The following is a 23,037-nucleotide window of genomic DNA, read 5'->3' on the forward strand; positions in this document are numbered from 1 at the left end:
CTCTCTCAACTCACCCCGTACAGATTGAAAGAGACCTTCTTCTGGGAGTCGTCTTCGGGTGGTGGAGGCGTGTCAGCAGCACACATGGCTCTCGCCCAGGCCAGTGCAGCGCTGTGTGCCGCACGGATGTTGTCCACGCGACCGCCGCGGAAACGACGGAGGGAGGCTGACTCGTATGTGGAAACGAGGTGTCCGTACATCCTGCAACAGGTGAGAGAATTAGGTTTTGGGTCCTGTAGACTTAGCAGCTGCTGATGTCTGAGCAGAGCAACGACCTGTGTGGTTTTAGGTCTGTGACATACTTAACAGCATATTAAGACTATAGATTAAGGGACATCATGATGTGTCTATGAAAGCATTTTCACATCTTGAGCACTGTTTGTCTTCTATGTTTTATTTATAAAATAGTTTGTTCGAAAAGTTACGTGCACTAAAAGTAGCACCAACTTTAAAAGGGCACCAACCAAGAACAACTGAGTAGAGTAAATTGAAATTTTTCGCACTAAAGCCTTGCTATATGAGCTCTCAAATTATACAATGTATCCCGACACCGGTGTCCGATCCTTTAATGTCATGATCTATGGCATATTTTATCGACAAATTGGCTCTCAAATTTCCTCTCTCTCTCACGGTTGTAAAATGGCAGCCATTTTAGTTTTTCTCGGGCTTTCACACTAATCTGACCAGTACTTCTCATGTAAATATCCTATGAAGATAAAAAAAGGTCTCGTTTGATAGCTTAACTTGTGGACTACGCTTACACAGGCAATATGTTATAAATTTCGTGGAATTAAACATAGAAAAACCAAAGTTTCAGAAAAAAAAGTTGTGTATTTTTTAATCAATGGCTTTTTGTGAAATATCTAACGCATTAAACTGGTTCTTTTTTATTTTATAAAAAGATAGAGGAGGTTTTCATCTTAAATAAATTCTTTACTTGAATGCTCTAAGTCGGATAGTTTAGAAGTTATAACGATTTTCCTATGAAGTGTAGGTCAGATTAGTATGAAGTCAGAGAAATTTTTTTTTTCAAAAGTTGGAGAAAAAAAAATTGAACTCATGATTTATTGCATATTTTAGTGACAAATTGGCTTTCAAATATTTTTTTTCTCCAACTTTTGAAAAAAAAACTTTTTCTCTGGCTTCATACTAATCTGACCTATACTTCATAAGAAAATCGTTATATCTTCTAAACTATCTGACTTAGAGCATTGAAATAAGGAATTTATTCAATCCAAACCTATAATAAAATTTATTTAGTCCAAACCAATGTAGTATTAAATGATGAGAAGATGAATTTAGTAGACAACACTGTATTCTTAGGTATTACACTTGATAGTAAATTACAGTGGGGTCCTCACATTGTTAATCTTGCAGGTAGGCTCAGTTCTGCAGCATATGCAGTCAGAAAAATTAGGGAAATTTCTGACGAAGACACGGCACGATTAGTATATTTTAGTTATTTTCATAGTAGGATGTCGTATGGAATCCTTTTATGGGGCTTTTATTTAATTTGAGAGCCAATTTGTTGATAAAATATGCCATAGATGATGACATTAAAGGATCGGACACCGGTGTCGGGACACATTGTATTACAAAAATTATACGGCATAAATGTAAAATAAACGATTTATTTAAATCTGAAGTTGGGTGCAAAAAATACAGTTAAATCCTCTGTTGAGAAAAAACGAAACTACTTTCCGAACAACCAAATAGCGAAGATTCCATTAGCAGAAAAATTTTCAAAAGATAAAAGTGTTTTCTAAAATAAATGATATTTCGCTGATGACGTCACTTCAAACTTGTCGAAATTGGAGACTCAACGACATTCCGAACTTCCGACCGAGAGGTGGTATGCTCCATCAGGCCGGAGTCCACATGATTGATATCACCTGTCGTATATTATACCGACGCACTTAGACAACTTCGATAGCGCGATGCAGGAACGTGGTCATAATTGTGGGTACCGCCGCGCCGCAGAGTCAACGTACTTGTAGTAGGCGTACTGCAGCGCCAGCTGGATGTAGACGTCGGGGCTGGTGCGGCAGGACTTCATGTACTCGCGCCCGTACCCGCGGTACGTGTACACCCGCAGGTCCAGGTCAGATATGTTCCTGGAACCAAATACATACAATGTTGTAGACGTGAAACAAATACATATCATAATATTGTAGACGTCGAATGGTGACTTAAGCTACCTACACTTGGGGGCTTTGGATTTGAGAATAAAATTATGTCAAAATGTATTTTCTAATACTTTTATACGAATAAAATTACCAAAAATTGCCCTTCTACCATAATGCTCCATGAATCAAATTCAAATTCAAATTCAAAATTCTTTATTTGCACAAAACATGGTGAAATTAGGTGTTACAAACATTGATAGGTACCTACATGTTTTGCCTGTTTATGGCATGCAAATGTTTTTAAATATGGAAGTAATATTAATTAAGTAACATGCATATTATGTAAATCTAAATAGGTTTATAAAATTAGGTCTTATCTCATCAGTTCATCACATCACAACATAAGTCAAATATTAAAATCATGTCAAAATTATACATTACATTAAACTATATATTTAAATATTTATTTACATAATTAAATTTGATTATATTTATCGTTTAGATATTCTGAAACAGAGTAGAAATTTTTATCTATGAGAAATTTAAATAATTTATTTTTAAAGCTATAATAATTTTCAATTTGCTTTAAGTCAGTGGGTAGTTTGTTATATAGTTTTGGCATCATTATGTATGCACTTTTACTAAGCTTACAAGTCTTTGATATAGGTATTTTAAGTTTATTTTTATGTCGCATGCTTTTAAAATTTTCGTACATCTGTATGTTATATTTTTTTAAAAATAGAATGGTTTCGTAAATATATAAACAGGGTAACGTTAGGATCTTAAACTTTTTAAAATAGGGTTGACAGCTATCTGTTTGTTTGAGACCGCACATAGAGCGTACGCATCTTTTCTGAGCTCTAAAGACACGTTCATGCTCAGTAGCATTACCCCAAAAAACAATACCATATCTTAAAATGGATGCTACGTAAGCATTGTACGTTATAAGCAAGGCATCAATACCGACTACTTTTGCTAGCATATATAGTGCATATGAGAACTTTTGTAATTTAGTACATAATATTTCAATGTGGGAATTCCAACTTAAGTCATTGTCAACCAAAAGCCCTAAGAATTTTGTTTCTGTGATTTCCTCTATCGCATGATTATTGTATTTAATATTTAATGTAGGTCGCTTCTTATTTTTGTTAGAAAATGTCATTATTTTCGTTTTGTCAAAATTCAAATTTAATTCATTTTCTTTTAGCCATTCAATTATAATAATCAAAGTATTAAAAATTTTCATCTCAATATCAGTCATTCCGTCGTCAAAAAATAATAAGTTACAGTCATCGGCAAAAATTGTCATAGGAATTTTAATATGTAGAGGAAAGTCATTTATATAAATAATAAAAAAGAGTGGACCGAGGACACTTCCTTGAGGAACGCCGCGAAAAATATATTTGAGTTCAGAGTAATGTAGCTCCTCTGACTTTGTCTGGAAATTTATGGTTTGTATGCAAGTAAATTGTAATCTATTCTTTAAATATGATTTGATAAGTTCTAAGGCACTTCCTCTAATACCATATTGATACATTTTAGCAATTAAAATTTCATGATTTACAAAGTCGAAGGCTTTTTTTAAGTCCATGTATAAAGCGCAGGACACGTAGCCTTTGTCAACATTCTCCATTAATTCTCTTAAGAAATTAAAAATGGCAACATTTATTGTGCAATTTTTCCTAAAGCCCATTTGCTGTGGAGAAAATAGATTAAATTTATGAAAATAATTGTATAGTCGTTGGTAGATAGCTTTTTCTATTATTTTTGATAGGACAGACACTAAAGCAATGGGCCTATAGTTTTCTATATTCATTTTGTCATTTTTTTTGTATAGAGGCTTAATTATTGTAACTTTGAGCCTATCTGGAAACTGTCCTTGGGACATACATAGATTTGTTAAGTGAGCTAGGATAGGCGCTATAATAGGTGCTACAAATTTAATTACTTTAGTAGAAATATCGTCATTGCCTGTACTATTAGTATTTTTAAGAGATATCATATACCGGATAATATCTTTGGCTGAAGTAGGGTACATAAACATCGAATGAGGGGTAAACGGCGCATCAAATTTCTTTTTAGGGTTGTTAGGTAATCTATTTTCAGGGTGTCCAATGAAAAAGTTGTTGAAAGCCGAAGCTATTTGGACGGGGTTTGAGACGATATTATTATCTTCATCACGTATCTGTGTAATGTTATTATAAGACAGTTTTTTTGTATAATTTTTTTGGATCACTTTCCACGTAGCTTTCGATTTATTAGTCGCTGTTTTAATATAGTATTCATTTTGTGCTTTTTTAGTTAAGTTTATAATTTTCTTAAGACGTTTAGTGTAAGTTTTAAAATTGTTTCTATTTTCTGTTGTTTTCCGTTTTCTATATTCCCAAAGCATTTGTCTTTTTCTTTTAACACATTTTTTAATTCCTTTTGAAATCCATTTTGTTTTATTTAAAGCATTTATTCTTATTTTTATGAATGGAAAACAGAGGTCATATAGTAGTTTAAAAAGGTCAAAGAATGAGTCAAATGCCAATTGCGCATCTTGTTCATTATAGCATTCTGAGAAAGTTAAAGAATTTAGGTAGTTACGAAATTTAATCATATTTTCATTACTGAAATCACGCCTAAAAACGTACCAATATGGAATGGAGGGTATACTGTTTGTTGGACACTGTAAGAGCTGGGCTGTATGGTCTGATAAAGCTAGATCAATGATTTGATGCTTAGTACCTTTTATATTATGCGCAAAGTTATCTATGCAGCTTCCACTACTAAGGCGAGTTGGTTCTTTAATTGCAAGAGTTAAGTTATAACTAAGGAGAAGATCAGTAAAACGCTGTGAGAGGTAATCTTTTTTTAAGGTATTGATATTAAAATCTCCACAAATTATTGTTTTCCATTTACCTCGGCAGTATGCTGCCAGGAGGCTATCAAATAATTTAAAGAACATGTTCGTGGTCACAGCATCATTTTTTGGAGGTCTATAAATGTTAATTATGATAATTTTGTGATCTATTAACTTAATAGCACTACATTCCAGTATGTTTTCTATACAAAAATTTTTTATGTGCGGTACAAATTCATGCCTGAGTATATTTTTTACTAATATACATGAGCCACCATGTCTGCTACTTCTCATGTACATAGTCGCTAGAGTGTAGTTAGGGATTTTAAGAGAATCGCTATCTCCTTGTATCATGTTGTGCTCAGTAACGCAAATAACATCCACATTGGTGTTACTAAGTTTTAAGTCATTAAGGTGAACTGTTAGTAAATTAGATTTAGATATAAGGCCGTTTATATTTTGATGCAATATATTTAAAAATTTAGGTACGAAAAAGTGTATCATTTGTTGAATTTTGGGTAGAAGCATTCATCATGTCGTAATAATATTGTTCATTGAATTCATTATTGTTGGAAATAGTATTAGAAGTTTTGTAGTAATTTGAGATGTCATTAATGTCATTTAACAAGTCATAAAAAATTATATTATAACCTAGGTTGTTTAGTCTTCCATTTCCTTTATTAAACATGGAGTAATCATATTTAATATTCTTATTACTGTCTAGCAAGTAAACATGTTCATGTGTTATAACATCTAAGTATAGTAGGTTATTAAAATGCTCAATTCTCCAATTGAATACATCATACCCTAATCTATATGTTGGAAGACATAGGATTATGTTTGTATTTCTGATATTACATATATTACATAACATGTTTCTTAAATTTATGACTAAATTAAAATAATTTTTTGTTACAGTAAAATCATTTTCACTGATAAAGACTATACAATAATCGTTCATGGTATAATTTTCTAGCTTGTTACTTAAAGACTCAATAATATTTTCTGTATTAGAATGCGGATAACTATAATGGGTTACATTAAAATTATTTTCAAACGTATTAAGTGCAGTTTTTAGAAACTTATCACTTGGCTTAGTACTAAGTATGCATAATTTATGTAAGTCCTTTTGTTTATAGTTCTTCTTCATCTTCTTGTTGCCGATAATTGACGTTTCCATATTCATGTCGATGACTTTAGTCTGTGGTGAAAAATCGTCCATTATGGTGTTGTCTATTGTTGTTGTTTGTGTCGATTTATCTGTCAATGTCAATTCATTTGTTATTATATGATCGGTGCCGGTATGCAGTGATTTTCCAAATTCGGTTTTTTTACTTTTTTGAGGTGTTGTGTCCAAATTTTGATATCGATTAAGGTCATAGATTTTGTTTCGACTTTTTCTTCTAGCGTTCGGTGTGATGTATACATTGTTATCGATTTTTTTGTACATATTGATGATTTTGTCTTTTTTTTCCAATTCATTTTTTAAATGTGTAATTTCCAGTGTTAAATTTTCAACTTCATTATTAGCTACTAGCAATTCATTTGATAGTTTTTCTATTTGATTTGTGTGTTCTAGGCATTCGGTACTAAAGTCATTTAGTGATGTATTTGGCAGGCTATTCATGGAGGCGTCCAGTATAAACGAGTTGCCAATGTTGGTCAAGGAATTGGATCTTTTATTTCTCCTCAGCGTAATAAATTCATTTTGGGATGTGTCCATTTTGAAGATATTTATACTTAAAACTAAATATTGTAATTTTCAGGTCACTCTTGATTCTTGAACTTATACAAATAATCAGTAGATGTCAGCCTTATGTCACTTTAGATCCGTTTTTATTTTTAAATTTCTTCTGGTTTTCAAATTTAATTTTTGTGTTTCTCACTTTATTATTGATTTTCTTAAAATATAATTATAACTTATATGTGCTCCAAGAATAAAGGATTTATTTTAGCGATATATCTGGTGTACAAAACAGTTTTAATTGGAAGTGTTTAAAATGTCTTACAGCTGATTTTTGTTTTTATCACTACAGCTTGAAAATTAGTATTTTATTTTTGATTTTTTTGTCACCAAGTCACTGATCACATATTCACTTTGTCTGATGCACAGTAATTTGGAAAAGTCTTATTTAAATATTTTTTATCGATTTTTTATACAGAGACTATGTTCTTGGTTGCTTTGACAGCTGCTCGAATCAAGACTGCAACCTGCCCAATACTATAACCAACTCTATTCAAGTTCCTTTAATACGTTTAACCCATTGTTAATGGCACCTGTAAACCTCCTTACCGATCAATCTCCCTAGCAGCAGTGTCGATGGTCTTCATCAGATCGGGTGTGAGATTCCACTTCATGGCCTGAGGCGCGGGCAGCAGGACCGGCGGGGGTGTAGGACGGTCGGACACCTCGGCCCTGGCCAGAGCCCGCTCCGCCAGCCTGATCACCGCCACGCCCTCCGCTGGGCTGTGCTCGTAGCACATGCCCACGGTGCCGTCTGATGATATTATGAGCTGGTGGAGAGGAAAAATGAGATATTAAGAAAGGTATCAATGAGATTATTAAGAAAGGACAGACTGTATTTAAGAAGTATTTTAGTAAAAAAGTTATCTACGTTATGCTAAGGCATATACAGTCAATTATTGTATATTATATGTAGAGTGAGAATACGCCTCCGTGGTCTAGTGGTATAGAGCGCGGCTCTTGACTCGGAGGTCGTGGGTTCGATTCCCGCGTTGAAAACATGTTGTTTCCAAGTTTGGTTAGGACAATGCAGGCTGATCACCTGATTGTCTGACAAGTAAGATGATCCATGCGTCGGATGGGCATGTAAAAAGTCGGTCCTATGCCTGATCTCTCGCCGGTCGTGTCGGTCTTCCGTCCCACTGGGTTATGAGAGTAAAGGAATAGAGAGTGCTCTTGTGTACTGCGCACACACTTGGGCACTATAAAATTACTCCTGCGTAGCTGGCCTGGTTTCAATGAAACCGGCCACCGTCACCGAAACCGGTGTGGAAGCTATATTAGCTATATTAATAATAGCGAAGTAACGCGAATAATAATTATTATCAAGAGGAAATTTAATTTAAATCACAATTAAAAGTAATTGGCACGGGACGTCAGAGCGGGTCGCCCCATAAAAATGTATTGTTATTTTCATCGACACTGGTTAGTCGATGGACTCTACTTGATTTTTACCCCGGTCACTCTACATTATTTTTTACAGCTACTGCGGCTAACCTGCACGGTTTTGTCAAACCACCGATTGGCGGAGTGGTATCTCGTGCCAGCACCGTGCATGGCGCGGAGCAGCGCGTTGGTGTCGGCGTCCACGTCCCCGCGGTCCCCACCAGCCTCATCCAGGCACACCAGGCACAGCGCCCGCGAGATCAGCTCCAAGTTGCCCCGGTTGTTATCATCTGTAAAGAGCGAAAAATGGAAGTAACGCGAATATGAAACTAGCATTTAGGATTTTTCAAAGTTTTCAAAGGAGTACGTTCAATGAAACACTATTTAAGGCTGATAGCGCCCTGAATTTAGCAGGTCGATGTCTGTCAGTACGAATATCGACGTAAAGGACATTAAAATAACATTCATATCAGCGCGCCTTGTACAGTGGCGGTTACGACGCTCGCCGCCTCCTTGATAGGGCGAAATAGAAGAAAATTATACTTTTCACATGGACGTCATTGTTCGATTAAAAATTCCTCGTGAGGAACTGTAGTGTAACTGATAATGTATTAAATATAAAATTTTCAATGCTCTAAGCCAACAGGTTACGAAGTTTATAGAATATTTGCAGAAAAATCGATGACCACGGTACATTTTTTTTTTCTGAAAACCTATTTAGTTTGGAAAAAAATCCTCGTGAGCAATTGAAGATTAAAGACCAGTCTACAACATATATTTTTTTCGGTATTGTGCTTTAAGTTGCACCAGACTTTATAGAGGTTGAACTTAGACGAAATTGCCAGGTAGCCCCTTAAATACTAATAATAGACCGTCCAGTCATTAGGTTAGGTTCAAGATGTTTTGTTTTGTTTGACGTACTATTGAAAAAATCATTTAAAATCGGGAAACCATTTAAAATGTTACCGATTAGCATATTTTAAGCGAACCTCTAATAAGCTGTTCCCTGGCCATCGCCCACTGGTCCCTGTTCATGGAGGTGAGGAGCCCAACCCTGGGGGCTGGAGGAGCACCTGCAGCGTCCACCAGCACGTGCAGCAGCTGCGCCTGCATCTCGCCAGCTGTCAGACGACCACGGTCCGTCGCTTTTATGGGGATAGGGTAGAACTAGGAAAAGGAAAGCTAAGCATTAAAAATATAAGCAATCGAATATTTAACCACTTCTTTTTTTGGAAGTCAGTTAAAACGTAACTTTTGGTTAAAACTTTTGAATGAATTAATATTATTTTTAACAAAAAATTTAAACCGACTTCCAAGGTAAAAACAATTATAAGTATTCTTAAAAATATGATCTACTTAAAATATATAATACCTAAGTACTTATTATTGTTTTTACCTTGAAAGTCGGTTTAAATTTTTTTTAATAATAATTTTACTCTTTTTAGCTATCTACGGTACGATACGGTGCGAAATCTTAATTTTTGGTAGCATATGTCTCGAATAATTCAGAAAAAAACTAAATTACTATATATTTCCATACAAATTTCAAGGAGTCCCCTCGATTCCTCATAGATCTCATCATCAGATCACTACTTTTGTAACATGCTACCAAATTCGAGTTAAACCCTACAAAAAAAATTTTGAAAATCGGACCACAAACGGCTGAGTAATCGTTACGAACATACAAAAAAAAAAGATACATACGAGTACAACCGAACGTATTAATACCTCCTTTTTGGAAGTCGGTCAAAAAGTGAAGTTAGAGTCCGGTGGATGTAATATTGTTACCAACAGTTGTGACACGTGTAATAACACGTGTCACGTAATATATTACGTGACACGTGTTATACAATAGGGGACGACTTAAAAATAACAACAATTAAACCACAATTCTTCTTGCTAAGTTTCTTAAACCCGCCATCTTGTCAAAGTAATTCCAACTCGTTATGTCGTTGTCAGAAAATAATGTAATTAACTATCGACGAGGAGCCCCGAGGGAGAAGTTGGGAAGCGCCGTAATTAAGTTCGCCGGGTTACTTTATATCAGTTATAGATCCCTCGGAAACTTTGACTGCTCGTATGCAACTGTGTGGGTTGATTGAAAAAGTTTTGTTGTTGAATAACAATGCGATATCAGGTGCTAAATGAAAATAAAATAATAATCGCATGAGACGTTGGTTTTTATGGATAAGGTGATAAAATAAAAAATGGTAGGAAACTATAAATTATTTCAACGCTAATAAAATTGGTTTTATAAATATTTTACAAAAATTTAACTACACTGTCCGATGCTTTAATATTGTATGCATTATGTGCTGAATACTCACATAATTTCTACATGCGACTATCACCAGCTCTTCACTGTCAACATTGCCGCTCGACGGTTGAGGCAACTCCAGTCGATCTTTACCCACTTCTGGGATTCTACAGACACCCAGTAGATGATAGAACTGCTCCATGCAAAGAGGTTGGCCCTTCTCACGACTAGTAGCTCGTTCTTGAGGTAGTTCACCCCTGATTAAACCAAATATTATATAATTGATGGATAAAGACTTAAACGAATGATTTTTATTTGATTTCCGCCAAAACGTCGCTACAGCATCTTACAACTCCAGAATCTTCATCATCTTAGAATCCATCCAATAAAGGTGCCGAAGACCATACGAAGTGTTTCCAGCAAATGCACAATGCAAACTGTTGTATGATTCCTTACCTTTCGAGCATTTCCTTGTAATCCAGCAGGTCGTCAATGTAGAGCGCTGCGAGGTCAGCCACCTCATCCATTTTGGCAAAATGTCGCCGCGGGAACACCATCCCTGGGTTAGAGTTGATTGGCAGCGGAAGTCGCACCTTCAGGTACATATCGTCCAGCCACCAGTCCCTTACCTGTTAATATTAATCAATCAATCATCTTTTTGCTAAATTTATATTATGAAATTGGATTTAGTTAACATACTATTACTTGTGCTATTACACATACTATTACGTAACATACTTTTGGTTCAAACCATGAGATGAACAAAACAAAACATGTACGAAAACTAAATTAAATTTCATGTACGAAATGTTGTAACCTCGTTTAGGATTGTTGGGTTGGACCATAATAATATTATATGAACAGTTGAACAGAGCATAAAATTTGTTAGTAAGTATAAACAGTCACCAATTGTTTAAGCTCTCGGTAACAAGGTAGAGTAACCCAATTATTATAGGTCTCTCTTTTACTGTACAATTGTAGTTAGATGTGTAATCTGCGTATTATCAAATTCGTTACTTATTGGCTACTAAAAGAAAATTTGCAAAGCAGGCTAAAATTATATTTACTTATACGTAATATATGTTACATAACTCAGATTAAAATATGTAGAGTTTATCTCAGGTAAAAATAAAAATCATAAATAAAAAACAGACATTTATTAAAATTCTACATTTTCATTAAAAATAACGTTTGTACGCTCGCGTTGGCCTAATAAAGGTTCGTCTCTCTCCCGCTGTTGTTTCATACGTCGTTGTATATTTGCTATTCTCGGTATTGTAATAATTAAATGGATTTTCCAACGAATTGTAATATTTCATATTATTCCTTTCTCGAATGAAAGTGATTACGGATGGGGTTGTTTTAATATATTCAGAGTTATAAAGATACTTTTTAATGGGATTTATTCTATTTTGAATATATTTTGGCTTAGAGTGTTGTTGGTATTGTTTTTCTAATTCCAATTTTTGTAGACCATTAATTTTCTGTGTAGTCTCTTTATATACGCCTTCTTCGTTAATTAACATTATGTCACTAACGTAATTAAAATTATCTCCGTAATTAAGATAGTAGAAATAACTGGGTTTCGATTTCAGCCTTGTTCTCTTTTTTAATTTTTTTGGTTTCATTGTTGTTGTTAGGCTAAAGTCGGAAAACGGCTTTTCTATGCTATTTCTTTGTAGATAATAATAATCTAGTTGGTGAATTTTTGGTTTTATTTCTCTCAATAAAGACCATGGTATATATGTAGGTGTAGATTTTTCGATTTTCTGAGATCGAGTCACCAAATAAGAATTAAGCTTGGTTATTTTAAAAGTGTAATTTTTCTCCTTTCTATTTGGCCTCGGTAAACAAGAAGTAAGTTTTATGTTTTTTCTGTTACTATTCCTAGGTCTTTTATTCTCACCCATTTGTTTATAATCACGTTGTATCTTATTTTTATTTGGTAGTGTTTTAAACTTTGATGTAGTTGTACGTCTTAAAGAAATCTTTTCAGTGACTGGATCTCTTCTGATAATATGGTAGCTAGGTGGTTCATAAGTGTTGTATTTTATTTTTTTATTAACTTTATCTAGTGGCTGTCCTGATGACTTGGGGATTACTTTCAAAGTAATGCTTTCAGTTTTTATTTCAGGTGTGAGAATGGTTAATTTATTTTCAACGATTTTACTTGCTTTTGTAAAATATTTTACAGTTGATACCCTAAATCTTGAATCGAAGACAGATTTAGTTACTTTCGATGAATTTTGTAATCTATTATCTGATGTTACAATTTTGTCTAACTGCCGTAACGTGTTTTCTTGACCTATAATAGTAAGTTTAGTTTTATTTTTCAAAGTACTAATTTGTTTATTATTTTTGTTTCTATTTGTATTCGCTTCAACATTACTGGTCCAATTGCTTATTACTTTATATGTTGTAGATTTCGGAATAACTGCAGAATCTGTTAAATGCGTAGTTCTTTTTTCACAAACGTGTATTAATTTTGGATAGTTAACAATTTTTATGGTATTCATGGTCAGATTACTTATTTCTGTTGTTGTCTCCTCTGTAGTGTTTAAGTTTACTTGACTTAATAATGGTTTTGTTAAGTTAGACTGAATATTAAACCATGATTTGGTATTAGGTTTCAAAAATATTGTCTTATTATTGTTCTTAATACGTTCTGAATCAAAATTGCTATTGGAAATCCATAACGTAGTTCTAATTAAATTAAAATAAAATGTTTTACTAATATTTTCTGTAGTTACAAAGTAATTATGTTTCTTATTTCTTATTTTATTTGGCTTTACGCTATAATATCCTGTAGAATACACAGTATCTTTTGGTAAACTTTTGTTTGCTTGACTTGTTAAATTAACTGTTCGTGAGTTGTTTGCATAATATAGCCAATCATTCGTTACATGTTTCGCAGGTTTTGAATATTTTGTTACATAACCATTAGCAAATGAGCGTTCACTGCTTTGCACATTTAACTTGTCTCTCATTGGTGGCAATTTAAATTCATATTCTGTTGTAATAATTAAAAAGATATTGTTTTCATCATTAATAATTCGGTCTTGTTTACGTAACCTCTCCTGTTCAGAGGGTATTGAAAAAATCGTATTTGGATTAAATGTAAATGATTGGTCATCGTTTGTTGTAATACTATTTTCAACAACATTCACTGAACTGCTATTCTCCTCTTTACTTCTTTGAAGTACTGTTTTTTCTTCATTTAAGTTTTCTGGTATGTCAATAGACGATGACATCTTATCATATGCTTGAGATGTTACTGGTGAATTCTCATGAACTAAGGTTACTCTTGGTTCATGACGGTTTCGTGCATGTAATCCCTTAACAGATAACAAAGATGTTTGAATAGTCATTGGTAGAATAGTATTGGGTAATTCACGCTCATTGGAAATATTTATTTTCGATTCCGACGATTCTTCGTTTACTTTTTGTTGTAAAACATTTGGTTGGATAGCATTAAACCTTGTGCTAAAAATATTTTCTGTAAATGGTGATAAAGTTGTATCAAGCCTCGGAGGAACTATTACCGTTTTATTTGTTACTACTACAAAATCAACATTCGGTTTTTTATCAACAATCGTAACATCTTTCAAAATATATAAATCAGGTTTCAACAAAGCACTTTTATAAAATTGTAATATGTCCACTTTTTCATTGTTTGTATAAGTGGAACTATCTCTATAGTTTTTCATAGCATTAGCGTTTAAATATTTGCTAGATATTTTTTCTTTAGTATAATTTCTTACATTAGCCAAAGTTGTAAGTATATCTACAGACTGAAGGTATAACTTATTTGCTGAAGTATTTAATGATTCATCATTAGTTGCCGACTTCTCGTTTTCGTCTAAACTCTGATGCATTGAAGCAATTTTTTTTGTTGAGCTGAATAATTCTTGTGATGCTAACGAACGGTTGTTCATAACTACACTATTGTTAATAATTTCGGACATGTTTGGTTTCTCCGACAAATTATTTAAAATATCTTCAAATTCAACATTATCTGATTCAGGAAATAGTGTGCTACTTGAAGTTGTTAATTCAACGAAAACTGTTAAACGTGAACGATGCTTGTCTGCTTTGATATTAACTGTTTTTGGAAATTGACGTAATGCTACATTAGTATTTGGTCCAATAGAAATATTTGTCGAGGGCCTAATAACATGATTTGAGATGGTTTGATTGCTCAAATCTCCCAAATCAGTCGATGTTGTTGGACTTTCCATATAATGAAAACATAAAATACTTGTATTTAATGGGTTACAATCACTTTCATTATTTTTTTCTGTAACATGGTGTAAAATATTATTCATTGATGCTGCTTTCTCATTAGCTTCATTAGTCATTAATAAACTTTTATTACCGCTACCATAACGTGTGGTACTTGTAGAAATAAGTTTTAATGTTGCCAATGAATTAGAAGGTTTAATTGATATGCGTTGATTCATAAAATTTATCATAATATTATTTAATTTTTTAATTGACTCTTCTTGTCCCTTGACAAGGGTGTAAGAATCATTCTTTAGAACGACATCAAAATTAATTTTTTCCTTCATAATATTTGACGATATGGCATCAGCTGTGCTTGTAACTTCAGTAACAGCTGCAGAATTAAAATAATTCGTAAAATTTTCTTTAACTACCATGTTTGGTAATTTCATTATTTTTTCAGTTATAATATGCAGTTCTCCAGAATATTTTTTCTCGTTTAAATTGCTTTGATAATTTCCTAGAACTTGTCTCACATTTCCGTAATCATTAGGTGCTTGCATTAAAGCAGTAGTTATTTTATTATACAAAATATTATTTATCGAGGTGGCAACACTCTTTAATCTCTTGTATTCTTCTTGTCCAGATGTTCGTTTAGGATGAAGAATCTTACAATCTGTGTACAAACACTTTTCGTCTTTTATTCTACTCAGCTCATTTAAATGAAGTGATACATTTTTATTCTTAACACTCACGTCTAATTTATTTTTATTCTGATCTATTAAGTAGCATCCATTTTCTCTATAGGATTTTCCAAAGTAGCGCTTGATAAGGTTTTTTATTCTTAAAATTATACTTCTATACATCTTCGTGGTATCATTTTTCTGTGACACAGAATTTTTATTGCTTTTTATAACCATACTGGGATTATTGCATGTTTCTATGGAATTATCATCCTTACAACATAGCTTTGTAAGATTTTCATGATCCTTAATGTTAAATACTTCTATATAAATTTTTATGAAATTTTTTCGTCGTAATATTTTGTAGTTTTTCAAATAATTATCATTCTTACTTTTCATTATGACTGTATAGATAGAATTAATATTACAAAGCTGTGCCTTAAAAGGTTTAGTTTGTGTTGATTGATCATGAATTTTACTATTACTTTTGGTACTAATTATATCAATATACATAGTATTATTTTTGAGCAATATGTTATAAAGTTCTTGTTTTGTAATAGTTGTATTGGCTAATGATTTCACTTGGAACGGCGAATCACTTGTTGTCAGGATAATTATTGTGCTGTAATCTTGGGTATCTAAATCTGAAGCTTTCTTCATAATACTATATTCATTTATAAAATAAGTGCGAATATTTTGTGTCCTGATAAATGATGTGTATAAAACGTCTTCAAATTCAGTCTTGTCATCACTGGCCATTACTTCTGATAGTTCATCATTGCAGACGTTACTATTATCTGCTGCTTTCATTTTTCTTATTTTATTTATTACATTATTTTTGATGTCCTCACAAGTGAAATTATTAATATTTTTGTGAACGTCACCATTTTGTACAAAGTTAGATGGGATGTTGTTCCTATAATCTTCAGAAACTGTAGAATCACCTTTAATCAACGTCTTATTAAGACACACACATAACCGTTCAAGAAATTGTAACGTCGTATTAAATAAATTATCATCATTCGATGATTCTTCTAAATTAACACTATATTTTTCTGAAGAGTTTTCATCACTAGTTATATCTGAAATTTCTTGTTCGCCATTACAATCCTGGATTAGATATAACGTGGAAAGTATAAATACAGTTTTGATATTCATATTTAAAAAAATACAACTCTACATTTCCCCGTCATTTTCGCAAAAGTTTTTTTCAGAAAACGTGAACAATGCGCCGCGCATAATAGCATTGTTATGTGTTATGAATTTCTAAATGAAAACTTTTCGTAAGCGATAAAAGACTTGGTTATGCGTGAACTGGCTTTTGTTTCCATTTGTTTTTGTTTGTAATACTGATAGAACATTAAGATTATATTTCATTTTAGCAATATTTATGTATTCTGAACAGGTTTGAGGTTCAAAAATACGATGATTATCAGCTTACCCAATTATTCATTTCTTTTTGTCGTTCCAGCAGCATATCCTGCAGCTTCGGCCCCGTGTCTTCTGCGAACTTCTTCACAATCTCCCGGGTCTTCTCCAGCTGCTTCGGGCTCACAATCACAGAGGCGAAGTCCAGGTATGTATCCAGGGTCACCTGGAGATCCGGGACAGGTAGCTTGGCAACCTAATAACATAATATTTTACCCCTTTGAATGCCGTGGGGAATACAATATTATGGCAATGATGAACGAACACGCGATGTTGTGCGTGGCTATGCAAAGCGTTCAGATTTTTCTTGAGGAATGTCAATAGAACGTGGATTTGAAGTTAAACAATAAAAACCGGCCAAGTGCGTGTCGGGCCACACGCCATATAGGGTTTCGTAGTACCGCCAGTTTTTTTTTTTAATTTTTGTATGGCCAATGTATGTACATTTATAACGTGTTTACACTACTAACAACATCATCTTAGTTACTTTCAAAGGAATTTGAACGTTAAAGTTCCTTTATACTTTGCCAAATACATTTTTTTAGTTGATCGACTATTACTCATTAACTTATGAAGTCTTCATAACCGTGATAGTTTTCCTTTTAAATTCAGTATATTTCCTACTCCCGTGAATTTTTTCACATTTCCAGAAGCCACCGTTTAGCTGGTAGAAGGGGGGGACACTGGACTCTAACGATTTTTTCCACTTTAAAACTTAATATTTCACGAACGGATACCTAAATTGGAAAATAATCTATGAATACTCATAATACTTTTAAAAAACCTATCCAACGAAACCCTACACGATAGGGTTGACGTGAAAAATCATCCCCGCTTGATGTGTAGGGAAGGTACCATAAAAATATTTTTTTAATATTTCATGTACCTAGCATTTTGTCGGCATCATTAATATGTGCATTCATGCCAAATTAAAGCTTTGTAGGTCCTATAGTCTCTGAGCAAAACCTCGGACAGACAGACGGACAGACGGACAGAAGGACAGACCGAAACTATAAGGGTTCCTTGTTGACTACGGAACCCTAAAAATGGCGGTAAATAAAATTTACATGACAGACAAACACGTTTTCCTCCTATTTTGGTAATCAGTTAAAAAACTAAAGAATTTAATGGTTTTTACTTGAAAGTCCTCGTCTTCGGAGCCGTACACCTGTGTGCTGAGCCATTTCTTCGGCAGCGACAGCAGAGATTCGCCCCATCCTGAAAAAGAATAAAATCAAGAACATAGAAAAACATCTAAATATTTTATGCCCGGATTATAAGTACTTACTACTACTTAATACTGCGCAATTCCCGTGTTTATACCGTTCCCAGCTCGCTTAGCATGGCCCTGAATGATTGGTTTCCAGTCTTTGTAGAGAAGAAATAACTATGATTTCTTGGATAAAAGTCTCTGCTTAAAAGTAAATTAGGTCGTAGTTTCATTGTAACGGCAGGTAGCATAAACGCTATGTTAAATTTTACTTATAATATTATGGTTTTAAATCATATTAAAGTTATGTAGCCGTGATTTATAGAACAAACAGTCAAATAGCGGCATATAATAATCTCCAGGTTAAAAAAATCTATTGAGCTGCTGAATCACTGCGATCTCAATATACAGGACAAGGCATACAAATTAATAAATTACCGACAATATCAATACCGTCTTTCAGCAAGAAGCTTAATAGCGACCGCCACTACTAAGCAATTCCGCGCTAATGGATTTATTCCCGGTGATGTCGGGTCGGGCTCTATCGCTGCAATGTAGGGGTGGTCCTATTTCCCTAGAGCTAAATTGGCTCATCCCTCAACGTCGAGTGAAAAACAATTTATTACAACTTGTTCCTCGAGTAAAAGCAAAAATCAGCATCGATATCCTCGATTCGTATCAGATAACAATTAAAGTAAGTGCTAGAAAACCGTATTAGATAGCTCTCTCCCTTCCCTTCTAAGATAGCATTGCCTATAGATATCATCTGCTTTCTTTTTCGAAGTCGGTTAAAAATATACCAAGGTACCACGTCTGGACCATCAACGCAATCTATAAGGAAGTGTCATTATGATTACATTAAATTCATTACCACTGTTTTACGGCCACTATACATACATAATATAACAGGCTCATCCTAGTCATACTACGAGCAATATTGTGAAAGTCTATTACTGTGTCTTGTTTGTGTACTTGTTCACGCGAAAACTGCAGAACTGGATTTTGATCTTTGCCATAGTGGTAGTTGAAGGCCTAGAATGGCCTAGATCAACACACGGGCTCCTTTTTTTCCCGAAGAAAAATATGTAATTAAACTAGGGTTTGCTCGCGAGTCGCACGTAAAACCTAGTTCCAAAGCCCCAGCTGCAACACTTTAATTTACTCTCACAGAACAAACTCCGTCTCGCTCCAGTAATATAACTCTAAGCCCTAGATTTATCTCGAAAAGTCCTGGGACGTAAGACGAGTCTAGGTTTAAATTTAATATAGCTCCCTTGTAAGTGAAAATAACGAGCGAAAGAGGAGCCGAGATTGTGCTTTAGTTCACCTTTCAACAATTTTTAAAACGAAATTGGACTCTGTGTTACTGAGTTTGTTATTTCTAGTTTATTAAAGCCTCTTGAAGTAGTCTTATGAAACATTTTGCGTTCTTTGCTTTTATGTGATTTGAAATTGTTTTGCCTCATTGAATTTTAAATAAGCAATTTGAAGTCATAACTAGGCCACTTGTACTTACATTATTATTTTTGTTATAAAAAGTATTTCTTTAACATATCACCTTGGCTCCCTTCAAACCACAATGAAAACTTACAGGCTACATTCATGGGTATATGCCAACGGAAACACAAATGAGAAAATATGGATGTCGGTTAAAATGATTTTTCATATCATGCACAGGGTGGGTCGATACTGTATAAATTTACATGAATAACAAAAGGCACCCCATCAGGTGTCGTATCCCATGGGAACCTGCCAGCTCCCCCATGCATCGCTAGAAAATCGATGCTATAACTGCTAAACATAAGTGCTATGTTTTTATTTATTATTTTTTGGTACCTGTAACGCAAAAACCTATCTCCCTTTTTGAATTTGTCAATATAATATATTACATTTTTTCATTGATGTTAATTCTTTCCTGTGCGCCAAAAAATATCTACCTACAAGGTAATGTTTTAGCGCGTGCGGCGTGGATGACATAATCATGGTCGGATGCCTCCACCTTGTTTCAATTTTGGCCAGGCGCCAAAAGAAGCTTGTAAGAATGAGGATAGCATAATAAACGATCCGCTCTGACTTTGCACGAGTGCAAAACCTTTGAAACCATCGGTATTTTGACGACCTCTGTGGCTCAGTGGTGAGCGCGTTAGTAGCTCAAGCCTGGTGGCCTGTGGGTTCGAATCTCGCCGACGGAACAAAAAGTTTTCAAATGTTCCTGGGTCATGGATGTGTATTAAATATGTGTATCCTTGTGTATCATATAATAAAATTCTTGAATATATGTATAGTATAAAAGTATTAAGTAAATATATTTCAGTTGTCTGGTACCTGTAACACAAGTCCTTCAGGTACTTACCACGGGGCCAGACTGACGCGGACGTGGTGTGAAGCGTCCATAGATATTATTATTATCCATACTAATATTATAAATGCGAAAGTGTGTCTGTCTGTCTGTCTGTCTGTCTGTTTCTTACCTCTTCACCGATTTTGCGTAAATTTTGTATGGATATACTTTGAGTCCCGGGAAAGGACATAGGATAGTTTTTATCCCGGAAAAATGTACGGTTCCCGCGCGATAAACGAACGTCATCTAGTTATTAATATTTTTCTACTACATCATGGGAAACTTTGTTTCATACACTGTAGTGAAGGAAGACTATAATTTGACAAAATCCCAAAGGAATCGAATCGTAATGGAATAAACAACTAGAAGAGGCACACGTTGAATAAATAACAACGTTATATCAATTCCGCTATTGCCGCAATTTCGTCTGTTGTCTCAGCCATTACCAGTTTAATTTGGTGACATAATGTAATGTCTGTAATTTTGTCAAACCTAAGTATATATTATATTGAAATCCACGTGCTATGATTATGGTGCCTTCTCACGGCGCGTATTATCGCAAGCCGCGCCGCGCCCGCTCGAGCCACGCGCCGTGAGAAGGGGTGGCTCGTGCTCGCCTGTGGCTCGTGCTCGCTCGTAATAGCTGGCTCGGCGCGGCGCGGCTTGCGATATCACACGCCGTGAGAAGCCAGCCTAAGTAATACCTAGGTGATATTAGTTAGTACTAGCTATTTGACCGAGCTTTGCTTGGTATTCGATGAAAATGACATTTTCTAAAAATGATTCCTAGCTAGATCGATTTATCGCCCCCGAAACCCCTGAAATTTAGTATATAACAAAATTTCATGAAAATCGTTGGAGCCGATTCCGAGAATTGCTCGTTTAAAGATATAAGATTATGTAATTTCTATTAGTATCTGTTCAGTGGCGTAACTATAACATCTGGGGCACTTGGCAAATTGAAGGGAATATTAGTAAAAATCGACACGTTAATCTTATATCTTTAAACGAGCAATTTCGTACTTAGATGTAAGTATAAAAAAATTCTGATCTCACGGCCTCTTGGGCCGGGGCCCTTTTGGGTCGGACCGATTGGTTCCGACCCAAAAGCCCTGCCACCCTATAGTTACGCCACTGTATCTGTTATTCCTTTGTGTTTAGAAATTGTGTCTTTAAGACCTGTTAGGCAGTTACTTAGGATTTTTTGAGACTAATATTTTTAGTCATGCGTTTACACTTTACATCTTAGATGTCCTTACAGCTGGACTCCTGTAGCACTGGGTCCATGCACACGTGCATGTATCCGGTGCGCCAGAGGGTAGCAAATATTTAAATTAATTATTTCCTTCTAGTTTAAGAATTTTTCTATGGGTTATGGTACCTGAAATAAACGTTTTTTTTTTATCACACCACGTCGCCGAAAGAGACTTTACGTGATAAAGTGTAGTGTGATTGTGTGTGTGAATGTGTTAATAATATAAATTAGGATAAAATTGTTTGGCGTGCATCCGTTGTTTGATTGCCATAACACAAGTTTTACTTAGCATGGGATTAGACGACGTGATGTACGCTACCTAGCTTTTATACTATTGTATATTATTGTATGCTTAATAAAGAATTTGATATAATAAAGAATTTTTTACCATAAAACCTAAGACTTAAATTGAACAGAAACTATTAATCGGTTTCTTAAAACGATTTTGATACGACAAAGAGAGCTTCTCAGTGGCTCTGTATGTTCCAAAGTGGCAACCAAACCGACAATCGACACCCAAAACAAGAACTCTAATTTTCATATTTTATTTTCTAATTTCTTTTGTTATAACTTATAATATATAATTAGATTAGCCGCTTTGATATTATAACACGATTTTATAATCAATTATTTTCTGCGAATGTTTCATTATATCGAGACTGCATCGACCATAAAGTTAATATACCTAGCGGAATAGAGAAACAAAGGCCTGAGCAAGAGAGATGTCACTATCAGTAACACTGAGTGGTAAAACGAGACGTGTGACACGTGACAGCAGCACTCTTTTTTTGACGTCCAGTCGGCACTTGCCGCACGTTGACAATTTAATCTCATAGAAATCATGTTCAATCATGCTTTGTGTATACGTACACATATTTTTACACACAGATGAAACCAATTTGGGTTTCGTTTGACAGCTCGAGATTGTTGCTTCCGTTAGGTATATTAACTTTATGGCATCGACCTTAATATAGGTCAAAATTCACCTACAGTAAGTGTGATGACGTAATAGTTTTAATTAGCCAAATGTCGCAGTACTCTCTGTACGCCGAGTTGGTCTCAAAGCTACATTCACAATATAAATATAGTCCGTTCAAAGTTTAAATACTATGAGTTTTATGAAATGAGTCTTATACCCCTTGGTTTAAAGATCATGACAGGGGTAATATAACTTTAAATGGAGTGTAGGGGACAGTAATTAAATTGGCAGAGGCCCGGGGGACCGGACAGAGAGTTTTACCGTGTTTTATTAACGCGACTGATGACGTCATATTTTACTTCCTAATGAACATACCTACAAGGATATTTTAGAGAAGTCATTTGGGCGTGGATGAATCAGCTGTCTCTTAAAATAATATTAGCGATTTATAATTCACAAACGTAGAAATCCATACTAATATTATAAATGCGAAAGTGTGTCTGTCTGTCTGTCTGTTACCTCTTCACGCTTAAACCGCTGAACCGATTTAGCTGAAATTTGGCATGGAGATACTTTGAGTCCCGGGAAAGGACATAGGATAGTTTTTATCCCGGAAAAATGT

The 23,037-nt window shown here is 34.4% G+C and overlaps 1 protein-coding gene across 1 annotated transcript in view; it reads right to left on the minus strand.

The window, feature by feature from the left end:
* The window catches only part of LOC121740204 (vesicular acetylcholine transporter-like), an 89,367-nt gene that overhangs the window by 10,161 nt on the left and 56,169 nt on the right, over positions 1-23,037 (minus strand). Inside the window, exons 2-10 of the mRNA XM_042132841.1 lie at positions 17,829-17,908; positions 16,704-16,886; positions 10,815-10,987; positions 10,429-10,615; positions 9,091-9,268; positions 8,213-8,391; positions 7,265-7,485; positions 1,992-2,114; positions 15-201 (exon numbers count right to left, since the gene is read on the minus strand). Of these exons, the coding sequence (XP_041988775.1) occupies positions 15-201; positions 1,992-2,114; positions 7,265-7,485; positions 8,213-8,391; positions 9,091-9,268; positions 10,429-10,615; positions 10,815-10,987; positions 16,704-16,739 (1,284 nt within the window). The 5' untranslated portion in view covers positions 16,740-16,886; positions 17,829-17,908. The remainder of the gene's footprint in view (positions 1-14; positions 202-1,991; positions 2,115-7,264; positions 7,486-8,212; positions 8,392-9,090; positions 9,269-10,428; positions 10,616-10,814; positions 10,988-16,703; positions 16,887-17,828; positions 17,909-23,037) is intronic.

Source organism: Aricia agestis, chromosome 3, assembly GCF_905147365.1.
Source record: "Aricia agestis chromosome 3, ilAriAges1.1, whole genome shotgun sequence".
NCBI lineage: Eukaryota > Metazoa > Arthropoda > Insecta > Lepidoptera > Lycaenidae > Aricia > Aricia agestis.